At 38.8% G+C, this 20,680-nt stretch overlaps 1 protein-coding gene across 1 annotated transcript in view; it reads left to right on the top strand.

Moving 5' to 3' along the window:
- Window positions 1-20,680, top strand: part of SHROOM3 (shroom family member 3) — a 348,621-nt gene continuing 327,941 nt past the window's right edge. Inside the window, exon 1 of the mRNA XM_045392457.3 lies at window positions 1-643. Within this exon, the coding sequence (XP_045248392.2) occupies window positions 476-643 (168 nt within the window). The 5' untranslated portion in view covers window positions 1-475. The remainder of the gene's footprint in view (window positions 644-20,680) is intronic.

The raw sequence follows: 20,680 nt of genomic DNA, 5'->3' as shown, positions 1-20,680 counted from the left end.
ACTCCGAGAGGAAGAAAGGGTTGATAATCAATCAAAAATGAGGTATTCCTTTGAGTATTTGTTATTTTCTTACTATATTGTAAGATGCTTTTAATTTTCTCTGTAAAATAGGCAGAAATGGTTTTAGTGTGTGTATGTGTGAAATAAAAGCTCAAAAAAGCAATCTTCACAGTGCCACTGAAGGAAGTTTTTACGAACGGAGTAGAGATGTATACCACTTGGGGGCTTCAGTGAAAACCCAGAATTCCTGAAGGAAGATTTACATTCAGAAATATTGAAGTGAAAATTCTTTCTGGTTCAGCATCTTGGAGTTCAGCTTGGAAGAACATTTTATGTATGGAAGAATTTGCTTCTCCAAACCTCTCTTTTGGCCATTGTGTATCCTGAAGGATGGGACAATTTGTGCTGTAGAAGCACTGCTTGCCTGAATTTGCTTCAGGCATTTTAAATTTAACTTGAGGGATCATGTGTTGGCATGATGAGGACCACTGAAAACTTCCACAAGCCTAGTGCCACATTAAACTCTAACACGACCCCCAGGGGAAGGTACATTTATCTGGAGGCATTCCTGGAGGGAGGAGCTCCCTGGGGTTTTACTCTGAAAGGTGGCCTGGAGCACGGAGAACCATTAATCATCTCTAAGGTATGTTTCTTTTTCCAATATTCCTTTTATTCAAATTGTTGTTTTCAACTTGTCAGATTTGTCAAAAATGCAAAATAATGATAACTGCCTTAATATAACTTAATTTGCTGTTTCATGCCTTTCTGATTATCTGGAAATATTTTAGATAGCCTGGTATTTGAAAGAAAAATGTGTCTAGCTCATTTATTCTGTGAAATCCCAAGAAAAATGTGCCTATTTGATGGATAATCTTCTCTTTTGTGAATGAAATCGCATACAATCAGTTACCACATGAGCTTTTCAGTTATAAATCAGATTAAAGATTAATAACATGGTTAAGATGGTGGCATGGTATATATTTGTGCATACAAAAATATCTGCTTTTTCTTTCTTTAACTGAAAACAGCATCTAAAAATATTTTAAATTTGCTTATAATTCTGGATAATAGATTGCGTAAATACCATGTGTTGCTTTTTTTCCCCACACTCAGAAAGGAGAATTAAATCAGCTTTCAGTATAACTCAAGATCAAAACATTTCTACCTCTCTTATTTATCTGTATATTTGAATCCCTTTTTAAACCTTAGTCATCTTGCAGCATATCTCAATTCTTCATTTATCTTTTGGTGTGGGTAGTCATACCAATGAAATTTTTATGTACTAGGGTTAATATTTTTATTTTTCTCTTAAACTACAGATTAATATTACTTGTTATAATACTGCTTTTACATTTTTAGAATATTTAATAGTCTGATACAACAGATTATAATGGCTTTTCACACATGTGCATTCATCAAGAAACATTTGTAATTAAGGGAGAAAAAATTTCTAGTTTGAGGGTGAGAAGAAGGTAATATGGATTGCATTTGAGCTCTGTTATCAGTTCAGGTTATTTTTCATATCCCCAGAAATAATTCCAAAAGGTAATTTTTCAAATTACTGAAGTAATTCTTACTGTGGATGAGCCAGGGAGAACTGAGTTTCACAGAGGTAAGCCACGAGTGCACAGGACACCATTGTAAGTTGTATGACTTTTCCTTAACTTTCTTAAGTAAAATGAAAGGATGTGCATACGTGTGTGTCAGTTAGGAAGCCCTCCCTCTGTGAAAAAATTCAAAACCAAGTTTATAGAGGCTCTCGGTAAATTGGGGTTTGTTTTTCTCATATTACAAGAAGTTTGGAGGTAGATTTTACAGGCAAGGAGAGCAGCAGCTCAATAATGTGATCAGGGACCCCGCTTACCTCTCCACTCTGCCATTCTTATGATGTTGGCTTTGTCTTCATGGTTGCGTGATGGATCCCACGACTCCAGCATTGCCTCTTCATTCCAGACAGGTTTTTGGCTTTTTGTTTCTCATTAGACCTTTGCTTACATCTCATTAACCAGAACTGTACCCTATGCCTATCTTTAGGCCAATCACTGGCAAAAAATGCCAGTGATTAATACAGACTGATTAGGATTTCTTTCACAGGTTCTGCAATAAGGACTTACTCTTCCTGAAGTCAAGGAATCGTTGGCCACTGTTTGAATGATTTGAGGTTCTTTTTGCGTAAGAAAGAGGGCATGGTTGCTGCATAACAACTGAGAATTCTGCAATGAACATAAATATTGTCTCGGCATTTAAAAAGTCTAGTTGTACACAATTTGGCCCTTAATGATGAAATATTCTGTATCTATACACTACAGTATTTGACAGTTTGCTGTCAGAAAGGTCTAATCCTGCCACGAATGAGCCAGCTTCTCTAAGCCTCCATTTTACCTGCAGAATGGAGCTATTCTACTATCTACTTTAATGGGTTGTGTTTAAATACAACCATGCATTTAGCTTAGTGCCTGGTACGTAGAAGGAGCTCAAAAAAAATCTTAGCAAAGATTATGATTATTGCTTTTCATTATTCTAGCAGACATGTGTAGTAGGAGATGAGTCTGGCTGCTGTAAAGAGATCCAAAATAACAAAAATGTAGTAATTTATATCTCTAACGTAACAATCTGAGCATAAGCCAAACCAAAAGATGACTCTATGGTGTCAGGGAGCCAAGTTTATTCTATTTTCTTACTTCCATCCTGGAGTGATATCTCATCTGCATCATCCAAGTGACTTGCCACCACATCTGCTTTCCAGTCAGTAAGAAGCAGGGAAGAGGGAAAAGAGAAGGCAATCTCCTTTCTTTCAAGGATCCAATCTGGTCCAATGTGCTCTGTCCACTATGGTAGCCCACAGTCACATGTGACTATTTCTATTTCCATTAAAGGTAACTAAAATGAGGTAAAACATTTTCAACTCAGTTTAAATGTTCCTCATTTGCACTTGTTGCATTCCAAGAGTTGCATTGTTCCGAAGCTCTTGAACATCTTCCCCCATGTTGTCTGTGTGGCAAACTCATTAAAGAAACTCCATTTCTTCTTCTCTCTGAGGTTTTCCTGACGTCACCCAAGTTGAGTTCCGTGGTCTCCCTTCTACACTTCTATATTATGCATGTATCACATTGAATCATAAAATTTTATTTCTGTTGATTGCCTTCTCAGAAGTCTGTGACCCTTTTTAGGGCAGGGACTATTTTTTTTTTTTTTTTTCCATCTCTATCGCATCTAAATCAGAGCCTAGGTACACAAATATTTGTTGAGTAAATGAAAGGGCATGGCTGTGTCTTACTCATTTTGCATTTTCAGGATCTAGCACAGTGCCTGGCACAGAGTAGGCACTCAATAACTTTTACTGAATTAATAAGCAAAAGACAAAACAGAACCGATGAGGATGCCAGGCAGACCTCCACTTGGGGCATGTATTCATTTCCTGTTGCTGCTGTAACAAATTACTACAAACTTATGGCTTAAAAACAACACAACATACAGTTCTGTAGGTGACGCACCTCACACAGGTCTCACTGAGCTAAAGTCAATGTGTCAGCAGGGCTGTGTTCCTTGCTGGAGGCTCTAGGGGAAAATGTGTTTTCTTGCCCTGTCTAACTTCTAGAGGCTGCCCACATTCCCTGGCTCATGGTCCCCTTCCTCTGTCTTCAAAGTCTGCAACAGCAGGTTGAGTCCTTCTCACCCTGCAACTGACCTGTGACTCTGCCTCTCTCTTTCACTTTTAAAACCTCTTGTGATTACCTTGGACCTACCAGGATAATCCTCGATAATCTCCCTATTTTAAAATCAGCTGGTTAATAGCCTTAATTGTATTTGCAACCTTAATTCACCTTTGCTAAATAACCTAACATATTCACAGGTTTCAGGGATTAGAATGCAGACGTCTTAGGGGAGACAGGGCATTATTTTCACTAACACCAGGCATTTGAGCATTGGTAGAAGTCTGTGTAATTAAGGCAGTACCAGGGATGAGACTAAAGTGGTGGCTGATCATGCGTATACTACATCTTCTTTCTAAGACAATGAAAGAAAATGCACATTAGCTTATACACTGCTAACCAGATGTCTGCTATTCTCCCAAGTTAGAGTGACCTTCCATTGTAGGGGAAGGGAAGGGATAGTACACATTGAGTCACACTTATGAAAGGCACATACACATTATACAAAGCAGCTATAAACTGCCAGGTTATGAATGACAAATAATAAATGAAATATCATTTTTCTTTAGATATAAATGAAGCAGGAGAATGAATGGGCATAAAGGATCTACGAAGGGTAACAATAGGATAAATCATTTTTGAATTGCTTTCTTTGGGATTTAGTATCCTTGGAAAGGAAAGGTGGGGTTGTGGAAAGAGCCTCTGTAATCTGTGAACTTCAAAAAGAAAGGGTACCTTTTAAAAAATTGTCATTGTAAGTGGATGCTCAGGTAATTCAATAGTCCAGGAAGTTGGTGGCATGATTTTATTATGACTCACTTACTCTGTATTGTGGCTCAGAAAAGCAGTTCCACCTGCAGAGTGGATGCACCTGCTCCCAGGGCTCATAAGCCAGGTAACAACAATAAACAACAACAGCAGCAACTGCCAGTACTTACTTAGTGCTTATGATGTTCCAGGCTCTATTCCAAGAGATCTACATATGTTCACCCATTTAATTTCCACAACTTCACAGAGAGGGTAACACTCTTATCCCAATGTTATATGTGGGACACGGACCCAGAATTAATTTGAGTAACTTGCTGAAGCTCTCATAGCTACTAAGTGATAAAGTCAGGATTTGAACTCATGCATTCTGGTTCCAGAGTCCATGCGCTTCACACCCTATGCCATTCAGTCTCCATTGCCTACTGAACATTTGACTCTCTCTAGATTCTAGAATTATTATCTGAGTGAAATATGGGATTGATATTTCATTATATAAGTTTTTAAATCTATTCAGGGAAATTTTTTTAAAAAAATACATAATCTAATAAGGTTCCATAAAATAGGTCTGACTACTGCTCAGTCATCCCCTTTAAGTAGTTCAAGACCCATAAAATAAGGGGACACCTGCTGTTCTTGGCAAGTATGTTCATGGTGTCTCCACCTGTAGAGGCATTTCTTTGTGCTTTTCAAACGTGGACTTCAGAATTTAAAGATAAGCCACTGCCGTGGTCTCTCTTGTCTCTTACATCATCAATACTCAGTAACGTGCTGGTAGAAGCACTCCTCCATCAGTGCTTATATTTCTGATTTCTACTCCCCTGGAAGGTATCTGTGCTCTAGCTGGACTATCTCTGTGCCATCTCATTATAAATCTTATTGGTTCCATCTTCCACACTGTCACCCCTCCTTCTCCAAAACTGCTTCCTCCACCTGCAATATCACCACCCTTTTCCTATCAATCCAAATCTTAGCCTCTTTGTCCACCAAGGCTTGACTCACTGACTCTATTTCATCAACAACTTTCCATTCTTTATCTATGGAGGTGAGGGGGAGGTGCTTAAGGCTCATTTTACCAACTCTTCAGCCACACTCATGAGTTCAATTTGAAATGGAATTTTAGACAGCTCCCCAAGACCTGGATCTGGTTGATGACCCAAAGTCATCTTTTCCATCTCCTTCCAACTACCACATTAGATCAACTTGTTATTCTGACCTTTTAAAACAGACAATCCTCTCTGACATTTTCCCTTTCTTGCTTTTTCCTTTAACATCCTTGGCCCTTCCTGCTAGGGTAGCCTCATCTCTCTGCTCCTCTTCAGCTAGTTTGTTTCTTTCTTCCCTCATTGCTCAATCTATCTTTGTCCTGCCTTTGCATTCATTCTTCTTTCTTCTTCTCTCCCCAGTGGCTTTATTTTTTATTCTAATTTTATTTATTTATTTATTTATTTATTTATTTATTTTTTTTTTTTTTTGAGATGGAGTTTCGCTCTTGTTGCCTGGGCTGGAGAGCAATGGCACAATCTCGGCTCATTACAACCTCCACCTCCTGGGTTCAAGCGATTCTTCTGCCTCAGCCTCCCGAGTAGCTGGGATTACAGGCATGCACCACCACACCCCGTTAATTTTGTATTTTTAGTAGAGATGGCATTTCTCCATGTTGGTCAGGCTGGTCTCGAACTCCCAACCTCAGGTGATCTGCCCACCTTGGCCTCCCAAAATTCCAAGATTACAGATGTGAGCCTCCCCACCTGGCTCCCCAGTGGCTTTTTATTATATAGGTATATATTTATTATATAGGTATTATATAGGTATATTATATAGGTATATATATTTTTATTATATAGGTATATATAAACTACCTCCTATAAAGGTAGTTGTTTGCATTTGGCATCCTGCCAATAAATTGTACTCATTAAGGCCAGATGGGTTTTACTCATGCTGTATATCCTTCTCTTAGCAAAATCTTTCTCATTTTCACATAGCAAATGCTCAATAAATGTTAAATGATTAATAGGATTGTACAGCTATAGGAAATACTAGCAATCATGTAATAACTTTCTTCATACACAGAGAGAAAACTGAGATGCAAAAAAGTTTACTTATTTGCCAAGATGGTTTCAGTCTTAGCAAATTGAGAGTATGTATCTGTGTGTATGTAAAGCCCCAACTAGTAAGGAAGTAATTACTTTCTCTGATTGTGCCCTTTATACTTTTTTTTTGTTTGTTTTTTGAGATGGAGTCTTGCTCTGCTGCCCAGGCTGGAGTATCTCGGCTCACTGCAAGCTCCGCCTCCCAGGTTCATGCCATTCTCCTGCCTCAGCCTCCCGAATAGCTGGGACTACAGGCACCCGCCACCACGCCCAGCTAATTTTTTGTATTTTTAGTAGAGACAGGGTTTCACAAAGTTAGCCAGGATGGTCCCGACCTTGTGATCCACCTGCCTCAGCCTCCCAAAGTGTTGGGATTACAGGCGTGAGCCACCGCGCCCAGCCCCGCCCTTTATACTTTTCTAGGAATCCTAGCTCCCCTGTTAGACTGTTACCTTTCAGAAGCTAAAGTTAACCCTTCATTGATTCCTTTTCTCTCTCTCTCTCCCCTACCCTTCTTTCCCTCCTCCTTTTCATTATTCATGGTGCTTAAACTATGCATAACAATTATGAAAATGAAAATGTGGATGAATAAAGAGGAAGATAAGTATTAGAGAGGATATTCTTACAAATCTTTGTTAGACGCTATCTAGGCCAGTGTGCACACAGGTTACTAGAAAAACCTGTTTAAAAACATAAGGCAAGCAGGTTAAGTTGGGCTGAGTCTGACCATGTCTTTCATATGCACATATGTAATGTGATGTCTGTTGAATTGAATTAGATTGGGAAAAAAGGAAAACTCATGTTTTTCTTTAATTTTTAAACCTTTAAGAATTAACTAAATTTTAGTTAAAGTCTTACACGTTTTTAGACAAATTAATTTTGATATTTCCTATGAATGTTGTTGAAAATAACTTTTATTCAAGTAGCATGCTGACATGCTGTACCAAATGGGTGTCAGCATCGGTAAGAACTCTGCTTTCTCTCACAGCTAATAGATTCCCAAAGCTTTGCCTCCTATGCAGGGGGCACAATTTAATTTAGGAAAGATTCATCTCATTTTAGTGAGCCCACAGTATGATTGGAGAGGTATAATGAGAGACTTTCTATCAATTTTTGAAAAAACAAAACCTCAAAGGACATGCTGGATCTTAACTAGTCCATAGACAGACTCTTCCACATCTCTCCCTTTGATGTAGTTCCAAACAGTGAACATCTTATCCAAAGGGCTGTGGTGCAGAGTCCTTGTTCTCCGACTTGGTTCATCCCAGGAGTCCATCCATCTCTTGTGCTCTGACATCCCAGGCACTCCTCAATGAAACAAAATGAGGCGAAGATTCTCTACTAAATCTAAGCGCTGTTTCTCCCCCTCTTCTAATGACTTTCTCCACAAAGGCTACATTGGTACACTGTGGATCTTGATTTGTAGAATGGAAGTGATTCTCTTCTGCCTTCAGAGGAAGCTTTCCTGACTTGGCAGACCGATGTGCAGAACACTCTGTCCTGGGTATCTGAGCCTGAATTTGCTCTTATGTCAACTACATTTTTTCATTCCTCAATATCTATTTGTTTTCTTCTTCTCCATTTTAAGCTGTATTTTTTTCTTGGAGATTTTTGAGATTATTTAATTTTTCTTTTTTGTTTTTTAGACTAGGCTTCATTCCGTCACCTAGGCTGGAGTGCAGTGGTGTGATCACAACTCATTGCAACCTTGACCTCCCTGGGCTCAGGTGATCTCACCTCAGCCTCCTGAGTAGCTGGGATTAAAGGTGCACACCACAGCACCCAACTAATTTTTGTAGAGGTGGAGTTTTGCTATGTTGCCCAGGCTGGTCTCAAACTCCTGAGCTAAAGTGATCTGCCCGCCTCAACCTCCCTAAGTGCTGAGATTTCAGGAGTGATCCACCGTGCCTGGCCTAAACCTTTATTTTTGAATGTTCTTTGGTACATGTATATTAATTTATATTTGTAATTTCTATGTTATATATATGTCACATATATGTATATATGAATGTGTGTCTGTGTGTGTGTGTGTGTGTATATATATATATTTTCATTTTAGGTGAGGTTTTCCAGCATAGAAAAAAGCATACATCCCAGACAATACAGGGCTCAGAGTGGAAATAAATAAGTTTTATTTCTACTGTAGCTTTTACTGGCTATGTGACCATGGCAAGTAACAGCCTTCCTGAACCTCAGTTTCCAGTTTCCTCATCTTTCTTTTTTTTTTTTTTTTTTTTTTTTTTTTGAGACGGAGTCTTGCTCTGTCACCAGGCTGGAGTGCAGTGGCATGATGATCTTGGCTCACTGCAACCTCCGCCTCCCGGATTCAAGTGATTCTCCCGCCTCAGCCTCCCAAGTAGCTGGGACTACAGGCATGGGCCACCATGCCTGGCTAATTTTTGTGTTTTTAATAGAGATGGGTTTTCACCATATTGGTCAGGCTGGTCTTGAACTCCTGACTTCATGATCCGCCCGCCTCGGCCTCCCGAAATACGGGGACTACAGGCTTGAGCCACCGTGCCCAGCCAGTTTCCTCATCTTTCAAAGGCAGGAGGCATGGTGGCTCACACCTGTAATCCTAGCACTTTGGGAGGATGCGTCAGGTGGATCATTTGAGTCCAGGAGTTTAAGACCAGCTTGGGCAACATGGCAAAACCCCGTCTCTTCAAAAAATTCAAAACTTTGCCAGGCATGGTGGTGTGTGCCTGTGGTCCCAGCTACTCAGGGGGCTGAGGTGGGAGGATCGCTTGAGCCCAGGAGGCAGAGGTTACAGTGAGCCAAGATTGTGCTACTGCACTGTAGCCAGGTGACAGAGCCGGACACTGACTCAAAAAAAAAAAAAAAAAAAAGGAACATTCTTACCTAATGAAGTTGTTGTAAGTATCCAACATAGTATAAGCTATGCAATAGTGCTTTGCAGGTATCCAGCATAAGTAGGCAACTCATATGGCAAAGATGATACTTGGCTGATTTTCTGTATCATGACCAGCAGCTGCTACCTCACACTGAAACACTGAACAGCTCATTCCCTGCCATCATAGAGTTTATATTCCAACAGAAGGGGACTGGCAGTAAATATGTTTGTATATGATAATTTCAGGGTGTGGTAAGTATTATTAAGAAAAAAAAAACCCAATATGATATGTTCCAGAGTGATAGTGTCTATGAGGTAGAGGTATGCAACATGGTGATTAGAGAAGGGTTTTCTGAGGAGATGACATTTGAGCCAAGACCTAATAAGAAATAAGAAGCCAGACACACAAGGAGGTTTTAAGTTGGGCTGAGGCAGGAGAATCTTAGAAAGTTCTAGAAACAAAAAGAAAGTCAGTGTTATTGGAGTACAGTAAGCAAGAGAGTAGTATGAGAAATGGAAAGGTAGGCCGAGATCAGATCACAAAAGGCCTTGCAGGCTGTGGAAAGGACCTTGGACTGGATCTCAATGCAGAGTGTGAGGGTAGATTACACCAAGAGACTTTCTCTATTCATGGTGAAGTGGACAGACCCATGGCAGGTACTTATACCCTGGGAGGTTTTTAGTACTGGCTCTTAAAGCCACCTTCGTCCTCCCTCTCATGTACATTTCTAAGGCACTTCCTGGGTCTACAACAGGACAGGGCTTTCCAAAAGACAACTGTCAACCAAAAGACAACTGTCTACATCATTGTAACTTATGGAATGATGCGCAAAGAAACAGCAAATACTCTCTTTGCTCTTGGGAGAATTTTCCTCCTCCACCCCATGACTCTTGATCTCTTGGGTTATTTTTCACTCTCAATTGACAAGACTTGCTGGGTTGCTTTTATCACCGTACTGTGAGTAGCTTGACTGAGGTCCTGCTCTGTAACGGGCGTGCTAGCTAACGTAAGCATTACAAAATTCTGGGAAGTCGTACTACTGTTTCCATTTTATAGATGGAGAGACTGGAAGCTTGCTGAAGGTCACAAAACTAGTAAGGTACACATCTAAGACCTTTTAACTTTCAGCCTGAAAAATTTCTTTTAAAGTAAAAACTGTATTGTCACTTTGTGATGCCAATGAACCCTTCCATCTCTGTTGCCCCGTATCTTGATAAACTGGTAAAAAAAAAAAAAAAAAAAAAAAAAGTGGAATGCATGAACTGTGTGCAATCGTCAGGCAACTTGGTGGCATCCTTAAGGTGCCCTGCTTGGTGAAATAGGGGGCACATCTACTTCTGTTAACACTGGGAGTTTAACGGGACTCTCTGCATCTTCCCAGGGGCTGCTTCCTGCTGCTTTTTACTTCTCCCAGCCTCTGACCACTCTGATTGTTTGGGCAGGGTATATCCTATCGCATGCATAGGCCACGACAAAACCTCAACCCCCAAGGCCTGGTACTCAAGGAGAAACATTTGACGAACATTAGATGGTTTAAAGCTGACACGGACTGAAACCAGTTAAAAGAGGAAATCAGACATGAGTTGCAAACTGAGAGAACAATGATCTGCTGGGGCACATTAGGTTCATGCCTCCTGACATGCTGATGAGCCCCTGTTCTGAGCTGGTCAACACAACTGATGGTCTTTTATGAAGGAGTGCTAGTTACACCAAACTTTATCTCATTTTGATTGTCCCTTTCTAGCCCTTGCTTAGCTCACAGTGTAGTGCATCTGCTCTGCTTGTCCAGCTTCATCTACTGCTGAGTTGGCTGTGTCCATGCTCAATCTGTCTGCTCTGGTTTCATGATGGTCACTAGCATTCACTTTCCCTGCAAGGTCTACTTTCTGGCTTTCCTAATAGTACACTCTCTTGGCACGATCCTGGGAACTCCACGCACAGTTGTTACCCTCAAAGCCACTGCTACCTGCTAGGGTCTTGGCTCAATTGGCCTCATCTCTCACTCATTCTTCGTTCCTGGAAACCTGGTACAGACAGATCCTAGCATTCTAAAGATCTCACAATTTAAAAATCATTGTGACATGAATTTGAAGTCAAAACCCAGGCAATTTAAGTAGAAATAAACATTCTTCAGGTTAGTCAACGTGCCTAGTACTTTGTATATTAAAGTGTATCCCAAGCCACATATTTGCTAGAAGGTAAGAAGAAAAATTGGACTCCGGAATCAATTGCCTTTCTCTTTTCCTTTGAAAAGTTAAAATTTTTAATGAAAGAAGTAGTATGGGTACAATGTAAGCTTTTATCATCTTGCATGTGTCCTCTGAGAGTTTCACATTTTTTAGACCTTGTCTCATAGAAACTGGGAAATGAACTTCTGGAATTCAGACCCAGGATCTGGCTGCATTTCAGAAATAAATATACATGTTGGGTGGTGAGACAGATAATTAAAAGAATAGGAGAATGTGCAAACTTTTGAGAATGAGAAAGCAGAAAATAGACTCTTTTTTCTCATGCCTTGCTTTTGCTTTTGTTTGTTTTTTATATTTTTACTTTTGAGTATCAGCTAGTGAGTAGCAGGGCAAAAACAAGGCAGCCATTGATCTAAGTATAAGACAGCAGGAGGAAGGTTAAGAGAATGAGTGTTATTCTTTAGGACTACATTCATAGTTGCATGGTGGTGCTCTTGGCTCAAAGTCTACTATTAAATCCGTTGTTGGCACTCCCTTGAAAGCATTACTATCACAGTTTTCCCTACATATGTAAGTCAATAAATTTGACCTTTAAGAAGGACAGTGGGTGTAGACCCCCTCCAGTGGGCCAACACATACTGCAAATTTCTGAACTCAGGCACTGCAAAGTACTACTGCCACCTTGCTTCTTCAACAGAGAAGGCAAAATAAACAGAGGAGGATTCCGTGGTATAAAAAAGAAAAAAATACATTATTTATATTTAAACAAATAAAATTATTTACAGAACATTACTTATATGTACTCAGTCTCTGCTGTGGGTCAGGTACTATGTTAGGTTCTTTTATTTATTATTTTCTAGAATGAGATTTGTTTTTACATACGAGGAAAGAGGTTTTTCATAAAAGATGGAGCCAAGATTTAAGGCTAACTCATTTCACTCATTAGTTGTCATATTTAGTCAACACATCATTTATTGAGTGTCTAAAATCTGACAGCACTGGGAAACAACAGAAGATGAGGTCACTGCACCCCAAAGGAGCATGTTCTCCTTTTTTCTTCTTATACCACTGCAACTGACCCATCCACATTTCCTCACCTTCATTTCTGTGCGCATTGGCTGCACTTCCAGCTGTCGCCATCTGCAGTTCTTTGCTTGAAGCCCTTTGCCACAGTAATGACACCAAGAGCAACCCTCCATGACCAACTGGAGTTGGTACGTAAGCAGCTTAGTCCTTTCATCTCTCAGATGGGATGACTCTCATGTATATGTTTTCCACTATCACCTAGAGTTTCTTCAGAGTCCAGCTCCAGTTGCCCACAGTTGTAGCTGGCTTGATCAAACATCTATGTCAGCTGCCTTCCCTTTTCTACCTCATGTTCCCACTTCCCTGTCAGCTTTCTTTACCCCCCAGGTAAACTACTTGCATTTGAAGTCTTGTCTCAGGGTCTGTTTCTGAGGAAATGCAAACTAAGATGACCGCCATTTAGAGAATGCTTACTAAGGGACAGCCAGACCCTAAAGACTGACATACATCTATCTGTTTCCAAAATCTGTGATCTTTGGACCATTGCACTGTACTATGAACTTCAAGCGGAAGGAATCCCATAGAATCTTACACCTCATCTTTTTTGGGTGCTAAGAAAAGTGGAAATCCATCCCCAGACAGGGTATTTTGTAGTTCTGTATTTAGGCCTTCACCCTCTCGTGGGATGGGTATGTCTTCTCTTTTTGCCATGGAATTGACTGAAAAGTCTCATTCTGCTTTTATCATCACTTCGTTTCTCTGCATGAATCAAGCATCTCTGAATGAAATCAAGATTTTCTCCCTCCCCTCTGAGAGTAGGATCCACTCTCTTGTTCCATAGGTTCTCTTTGGTTCTATAGGTTAATGGTTAAGGAAAATGTGACCCCCCTGAACAGAATAGATAAAGAAAATTATTCATTTGGGGCTCTCTGAGGAGAGAAATTCTTTTCTAGAATTTTATTTATATTACTTATTTTCTTACTCAATTCATACTACAACATAGACTAAAAAGAAAAGTGGATAAATACTGTTTTTAAAGTCCAGAATATTTGACAGTATAATGTGGTAGTGGTGTGAAGTTTTGCACCTAAGCAGGCAATAGAATATGACATAGTTTCCAAACTACCCTGCCCTTGAAATAACAGAATAACTTTTTAACACTAACATGCATTTCCTTGAATAACTTGTAGCACTGCCAAATTCCACACAAGAAGCTTCTTTTCTTCAGGGGCTGCTTCCCTGCAATGTGAATATTCTTTGACTCACTATGTTGTCCATTTCCAATTTCCTTGTTTTTTGCTTGAGTTCACTGAAGACTGACAAAGAGTAGCTTCATGTGACAGCCATTAGTCTGCTTTAAACCTCAACTTGATCTTGAATGGATAGAATAATGAATAGATTTTGTGTCATATAATTCATGTTGTCAGTTATATGAAATTGGCAGTTAAAGAGAAACTAAATATGCTTCCAATCCTCTCTTTTCTAAATTCATATTTGAATATAATAATGCAAAAGACATTGTTCCTTCTTTTAGTTAAAGCATTTTTGTAGCAGTCTGAACTGTGAATAATAAACATATGCTTTATTAAAAAATAGAAGGTGAGGAAGATAAGTGTTTGACTCTTTGTATTAATGAGAATTAACAAGTGGTTTTAAAAATTGAGCTTGTATGTGTGTGTGAGCACAGGGAGGGGTATTTCATCATAATGAGGGAGGCCTTGGCAACTTAGTGTTCGTTTTAACTCCATTGATTGCTGAACACATTCATGCCTGCTCTAGCTCCAGGGAGGCTGTGGAACAGGAAATAAGAGATTCAAAAAGCAGCACAGAAGAAAATCATGTCCTCTCCTTCCATCTCCCAGGCAGAGGAAAATATGCTTTCTTTTTGGTTAAAATTCCTTGGTTTGTCCTATTTATGCTGTCATTTCAGAGAGATTAAAAGTACACCTTTTCATACATTGCAAGTAGGAATGTAAAATGGTGCAGCCACTTTGGAGAAACAGCTGGCCATGGCTTAAAATGTTAAACATAGAGTTACCATGTCACCCAACAGTTCTGCTCCGAAGTATATACCCAGGAGAAATAAAAACATATGTCTGTACAAAGACTCATACTCAAATGTTCATAGCCTCATTATTCACAATAGCCGTAAATAGAAAAATCCAAATGCCCATCAACTGAATAAACAAAATGTGGTATAGCCATATAATGGAATACTATTTGGCAATAAGAAGGAACTGAGTTACAACATGTATGAACTTCGAAAATATTATGCTCAGTGAAAGACAACAGACACAAAGGAACACATTATATAACTCCACATGTATGAGATACCCAGAAAAGGTTATTCTAAAGGGACAGAAAGTAGATGAAAGATTGCCTAAGGCTGTGGATAGGAATAGAGAGTGACTATAAATGGGTACAAGGTTTCTTTCTGAGATAATGGAAATGTTCTGAAACTAGGTGTTCTGAAAGTAGATAGTTGCCAACTCTGTAAATATAGTAAGAATCAATGAATCATAAAGAAAAACACTACTTCTATTCTGGTAACAAAAATTAGAAAGAGCAAAAAAAGACAGAAATTATAGTAAACCACAAAGTAAATTATTACCCACCACGTTAACCATTTAGTATTGATTTTTTTTTTTTTTTTTTTTGCAATGGAGTTTCGCTCTTTTGCACAGGCTGGAGTGAAGTGGCATGATCTTGGCTCACTGCAACCTCTGCCCCCAGGTTCACGCCATTCTCCTGCCTCAGCCTCTTGAGTAGCTGGGATTACAGGCACCTGTCACCATGCCTGGCTAATTTTTGTATTTTTAGTAAAGACGGGGCTTCGCCATGTTGGCCAGACTGGTCTTGAACTTCTGACCTCAGGTGATCCACCTGCCTCAGCCTCCCAAAGTGCTAGGATTACAGACGTGAGCCACTGCACCCGCCAGTATTGATTTAATTACCTGAAATTTAATGTAGAGGAAATAAGCAAAATAAAGCTCCAAAAAATGTCACAGAGTCCTAATTATTCAAAGAATCATAAAGATGTGATTTATACCATTCAATAGATAAACTGCAAAAAAATTGTGCCGAATCAAAGAAAGCAGGCATAACAATGTATATTCTTAATTATTTCATTTGTGTAAAATTTTAAAACTAGTCATTGGTGAAAGAAATCAGACCAATCATTGCCTCTGTGGTTGGAGACTGACTAGAGTACAAGGGATGATGTGCACTAGTGCCCTTTTGATGCATGAAAGTTTTAAATTTCTGGGATGATGGAAATGTTCTATATCTTAATAGTGATATGTGCTATGTGGATACATGCATTTGTCAAAAACTCATTGAACTGTTTCTTTAAGCTCTGCACATTTTACTGCACGTAAGTTATACCTTAAATAAAATCTGATACCTTAAATAAAGTGAGAGACAGGAAGAAATTGGCCATTGGTAGCATAAAACAGAATTGAAAGTTTAGAAATGGACCCATTAGATATATAATAATTTAGTATAGGATGAAAGAATTTTTTAAGGTTTTTTTAGAAACAGGGTCTCACTATGTTGCCCAGGCTAGAGTGCGGTGGTTATTCCCAGGCACAATCATGGTACACTGCAGCCTTGAACTCTTGGGCTCAAGCCATCCTCCTGCCTCAGCCTCTGAGTAGCTGGGACTAGAGGCGTGCACCACCATGTCTAGCAGAAATTTTAAATCAGTGAGGGCAAAAAGGGATTTTTAAATAATAATACTGGGGCCAGGAAGGATAAAAGCTGGAGTCATTTCATTCCTAACACCAAAATTAGGTCAGATGAATAAAAGATTCAGATAGAAAAAGTGAAATAAGTTTACTTCATATATTTTTGTATTGTTTGGAGACTTTTATAGCAAATACATTTAAATTTTTTTGTGGTAAAATATACATAACATAAAATTAACCGTTTTTGCCATTTTAAAGTATACAGTTCAGTGGCATCGATTACATTCACATTGTTTGCACTTATCACCAACATCCACCTCCAGAAAGTTTTCATCTTCCCAAACTGAAACTCTGTACCCATTAAAAACCAATTCCCCATTCCTTCCAGTCCCTAGCCCTTAGCCCCTGGCAACCGCCATTCTACTTTCTGTCTTCATAAACTTGATTACTCTAGGTGCTTCATATGAGTGGAATCATACAATATTTGTTCTTTTGAGATTGGCCTATTAGCACAGTGTTTTTCAAGATTCATTCACATTGTAGCGTGTGTCAGAACTTCATTTATTTTAAGAGTGAATAATATTCCATTGTATCTGTATACAATATGTTGTTTATTTATTTATCCATTGATGGATATGTAGGTTGTCTCTGCCTTTTAGCTATTGTGAATAGTGAGCTATGTACGTTTGAGTTTAAGTCGTCATATAGATATGTTTTTGTTTTTGAGACAGAGTTTCGCTCTTGTCATCCAGGCTGGAGTGCAATGGCACGATCTCAGCTCACTGCAACCTCCACCTCCCAGGTTCAAGCAAATCTCCTGCCTCAGCCTCCCGAGTAACTGGGATTACAGGTGCCTGCCACCACACCCGGCTAATTTTTGTATTTTTAGTAGAGACAAGTTTTCGCCATTTTGGCCAGGCTGGTCTCGAACTCTTGACCTCAGGTGATCCACCTGCCTCGGCCTCCCAAAGTGTTGGGATTACAGGCATGAGCCACCGTGCCCAGCCTAGATATGTGTTTTTAATAATAAGAAGAAGAACTTCTGTGTACAGATATTTTGGTGAGTTCCTTCTTTCAATTTCATGGGGTCTATACCTGTAAGAGGCATTGATGAATCATATGGTAATTCTAAGTTTAATTTTGTGAAGACCTGCCATGCTGTTTTCCACAGTGGCTGCACAATTTTACTTTCCAACCAGCAATGTGCAAGCGTTCTAATTTATACACATCCTTGCAAAAGCTTGATATTTTCTATCTTAATTTTTCTCTAATTATTTTTCTTCTTTTTTTTTTAAGAGACAGGGTCTTGCTCTGTTGCCCAGACTAGAGTGGTGTCACATGATCATGGTTCACTGTAGTCTTGACCTCCTGGGCTCAAGTGATCCTCCTGCCTCAGCCTCCAGTGTAGCTGGGACTACAGATGCATACCACAATGCCTGGCTATTTGTTTTCATTTTTTGTATTGATGGGGTCTCACTATGTTTCCCAGGCTGATCTTGAACTCTTGGCCTTAAGTAATCCTCCCAAAGTGCTGGGATGAGCCACTGTGCCCAACCAATAATAGCATTCTTAACAGATATGATGTGGTATCTCATTTTGTGATTTTGATTTGCATTTCCCTAATATTTAGTGTTGCTGAGTATCTTTTCTTGTGCTTATTGGCCATCTATCTTCTTTGGTGAAATGTCTGTTTCAGCCCTTTGTTCATTTTTTAAATTGGAATGTTTGCTTTTAGTTGTTGTATTGTAGTTTTTTATGTATCCTTGATATTAACCCCCTATCAGATGTGTGATTTGCAAATATTCTCTCCCATTCTGTGGGCTGCCTTTTTACTCTGTGGATAGTGTCTATTGATGCATGAAAGTTTTAAATTTGGATAAAGCACACTACTTTTTCTTTTGTTGTCTGTGCTTTTGATGTTAGATTCAAGAAATCATTGCCACGTCCAGTGTCATGAAACTTTCCTCTATTTTTTTCTAAGAGTTTTCTAGTTTTAGCTTTGACATTTAGGACTTTGGTCTAGTTTTAATTTTTGTGTTTGTGTGTGTTTGTGTGTTTTCTTTATGAGATGGAGTTTCACTCTTGTTGCCCAGGCCAGAGTGCAGTGGCACCATCTTGGCTCACTGCAACCTCCGCCTCCTGGGTTCAAGCAATTCTCCTGCCTCAGCCTCCTGAGTGGCTGGGATTATAGGCATCTACCACCATGCCTGGCTAATTTTTGTATTTTTAGTAGAGACAGGGTTTCACCATATTGGCCACACTGGTCTCAGACTTCTGACCTCAGATGATCCACCCGCCTCGGCGTCACAAAGTGCTGGGATTACAGGTGTGAGCCACTGCACCCGGCCTAATTTTTTTATATGGTATAAGGTAAGGATCCAACTTTATTTTTTGGTATGTGGATATCCAGTTTTTTCAACACATATTTCCTACTGAATGGTTTGGCAAGCTTGTAGAAAATTATTTGGCCATTTATAGCCAGAGTTGATTTCTGGACTCTCTCTATTCTATTGTATTGGTCTAAATATCTGTCTGTATGCCGTTATAACACTGTTTGGATTACTGTAGCTTTGTACTAAGTAAATTTTGACACAAGGAAGTGTGAAACCTACACATTTGGCTTTTTAAAGATTTTTTTTCTTAGTACTTGGGGTCCTTTGAGATTCCACATGAATTTTAGGATAGGTTTTTTATTTCTGCAATAAATGCCATTGGGATTTTCATGGAGATTACATTGAATCTGTAGATTGTTTTGGTTACTATTGACATCTTAACAATATTGTCTTCTAATCCATAAATGCAGGGTGCCTTTCAATTTGTGTCTGCTTTCTTTCAGCAATCATTTACAGTTTTCATGCAGCTTTTTGCCCCCTCGGTTAAGTTTATTTCTAAGCATTTTATTCTTTTTGATGCTGTTGTACATGGAATTGTTTTTTGATTTCTTTTTTGGATTGTGCATTGTTAGTGTATAGAAATGCTAATTTTTGTGTGTTGATTTTGCAACTTGCAACATCACTGAATTTGTTTATTAATTCTAACAGCTTTTTTTGGTGGGATCTTTGGAGGTTTCTACGTATAATGTCAACGGAGATAATTTGACTTCTTCCTTTCCAGTTTGGATGACTTTTATTTCTTTTCCTTGCCAATTGCTCTGACTAGAACTTTCAGTTCTATGTTGAATACAAGTGGTAAAAGTGGATATCCTTGTCTTATTCTTGATTTCAGAGGAAAAGCTTTTAGTCTTTAGCCATTGAGTCTGATAATAGGTCTGGATTTTTTATATATGATCTTTATTATGTCACACTTTAAAAAAATCTGTAAAAGTATCAAAAGATGGATAAATATTTACATATTTACAGATAAATATAAATAAACATTTATATCATTTGAGGGAAGAGAATCTTAATAACCAAAGTCAAAAATTATAAGGGAAAGAAAAGGATGATAGATTTAACTGTACAAAATTGAAAATGTCTACATAGCAAAAGCTTCATTAACTAAAATGATATAATAAATAGGGATAAGATCCTTAATACTGTAAAAAAAAGAACTCTTATATATACATAAGGAAAAATCCACACACAAAAGCTACATTGGCAAAGGACATGAACATGAAATTCACAAAAAAGAATAACCAAGGGTCAAGGAATATATAGGAAAAGAGTTTATCTTCTCTAGTGATTACAAAAAAAAATGAAATTAGATTTTTTTAACCTATAAGACTGACAAAGATGAGGAAGAGTGATAAAATACACTCAATGTAGTAATTTCATATCCTTTCAGTAGGAATAAAAATTGGTTCAGTCTTTTTTGGAAGGCACCAAGTATTAACTCTTGAAAATGTGCATACCCAGCAATTACAGTTGTCCCTCAGTATCAGTGAGGAATTGGTTCCATTTGGTACCCCACAGGTACCGAAACCCATGGATGCTTAAGTCTCTTATATAAAATGGTATAGTATTTGCATATAATCTACACATATTCTTGTGTATACCTTATTTTTTATTTATTTATTTTTTTTTTGAGACAGAGTCTCACTTTGTCGCCAGGCTGGAGTACAGTGGTGCAATCTCGGCTCACTGCAACCTCCAACTCTCTGGTTCAAGCGATTCTCCTGCCTCAGCCTCCTGAGTAAATGGAATTACAGGCATGTGTCACCATGCCCAGCTAATTTTTGTATTTTTAGTAGAGACTGGGTTTCACCATGTTGGCTAGGATGGTCTTGATCTCCTGACCTCGTGATCCACCCGCCTCAGCCTCCCAAAGTGTTGGGATTATAGGCATAAGCCACCGTGCTCAGCCCTTTTGTATACTTTAAATCTTCTCTAGATTACTCATGATACTAATACAATGCACACACATCACTTCATTTGCTTGGATTCAACATAGTACTTGTACACATAGTACAAACAA

This window comes from Macaca fascicularis, chromosome 5 (assembly GCF_037993035.2).
Source record: "Macaca fascicularis isolate 582-1 chromosome 5, T2T-MFA8v1.1".
NCBI classification, from domain to species: Eukaryota; Metazoa; Chordata; class Mammalia; order Primates; family Cercopithecidae; genus Macaca; species Macaca fascicularis.
This window is presented reverse-complemented; position numbering and strand designations above follow the sequence as displayed.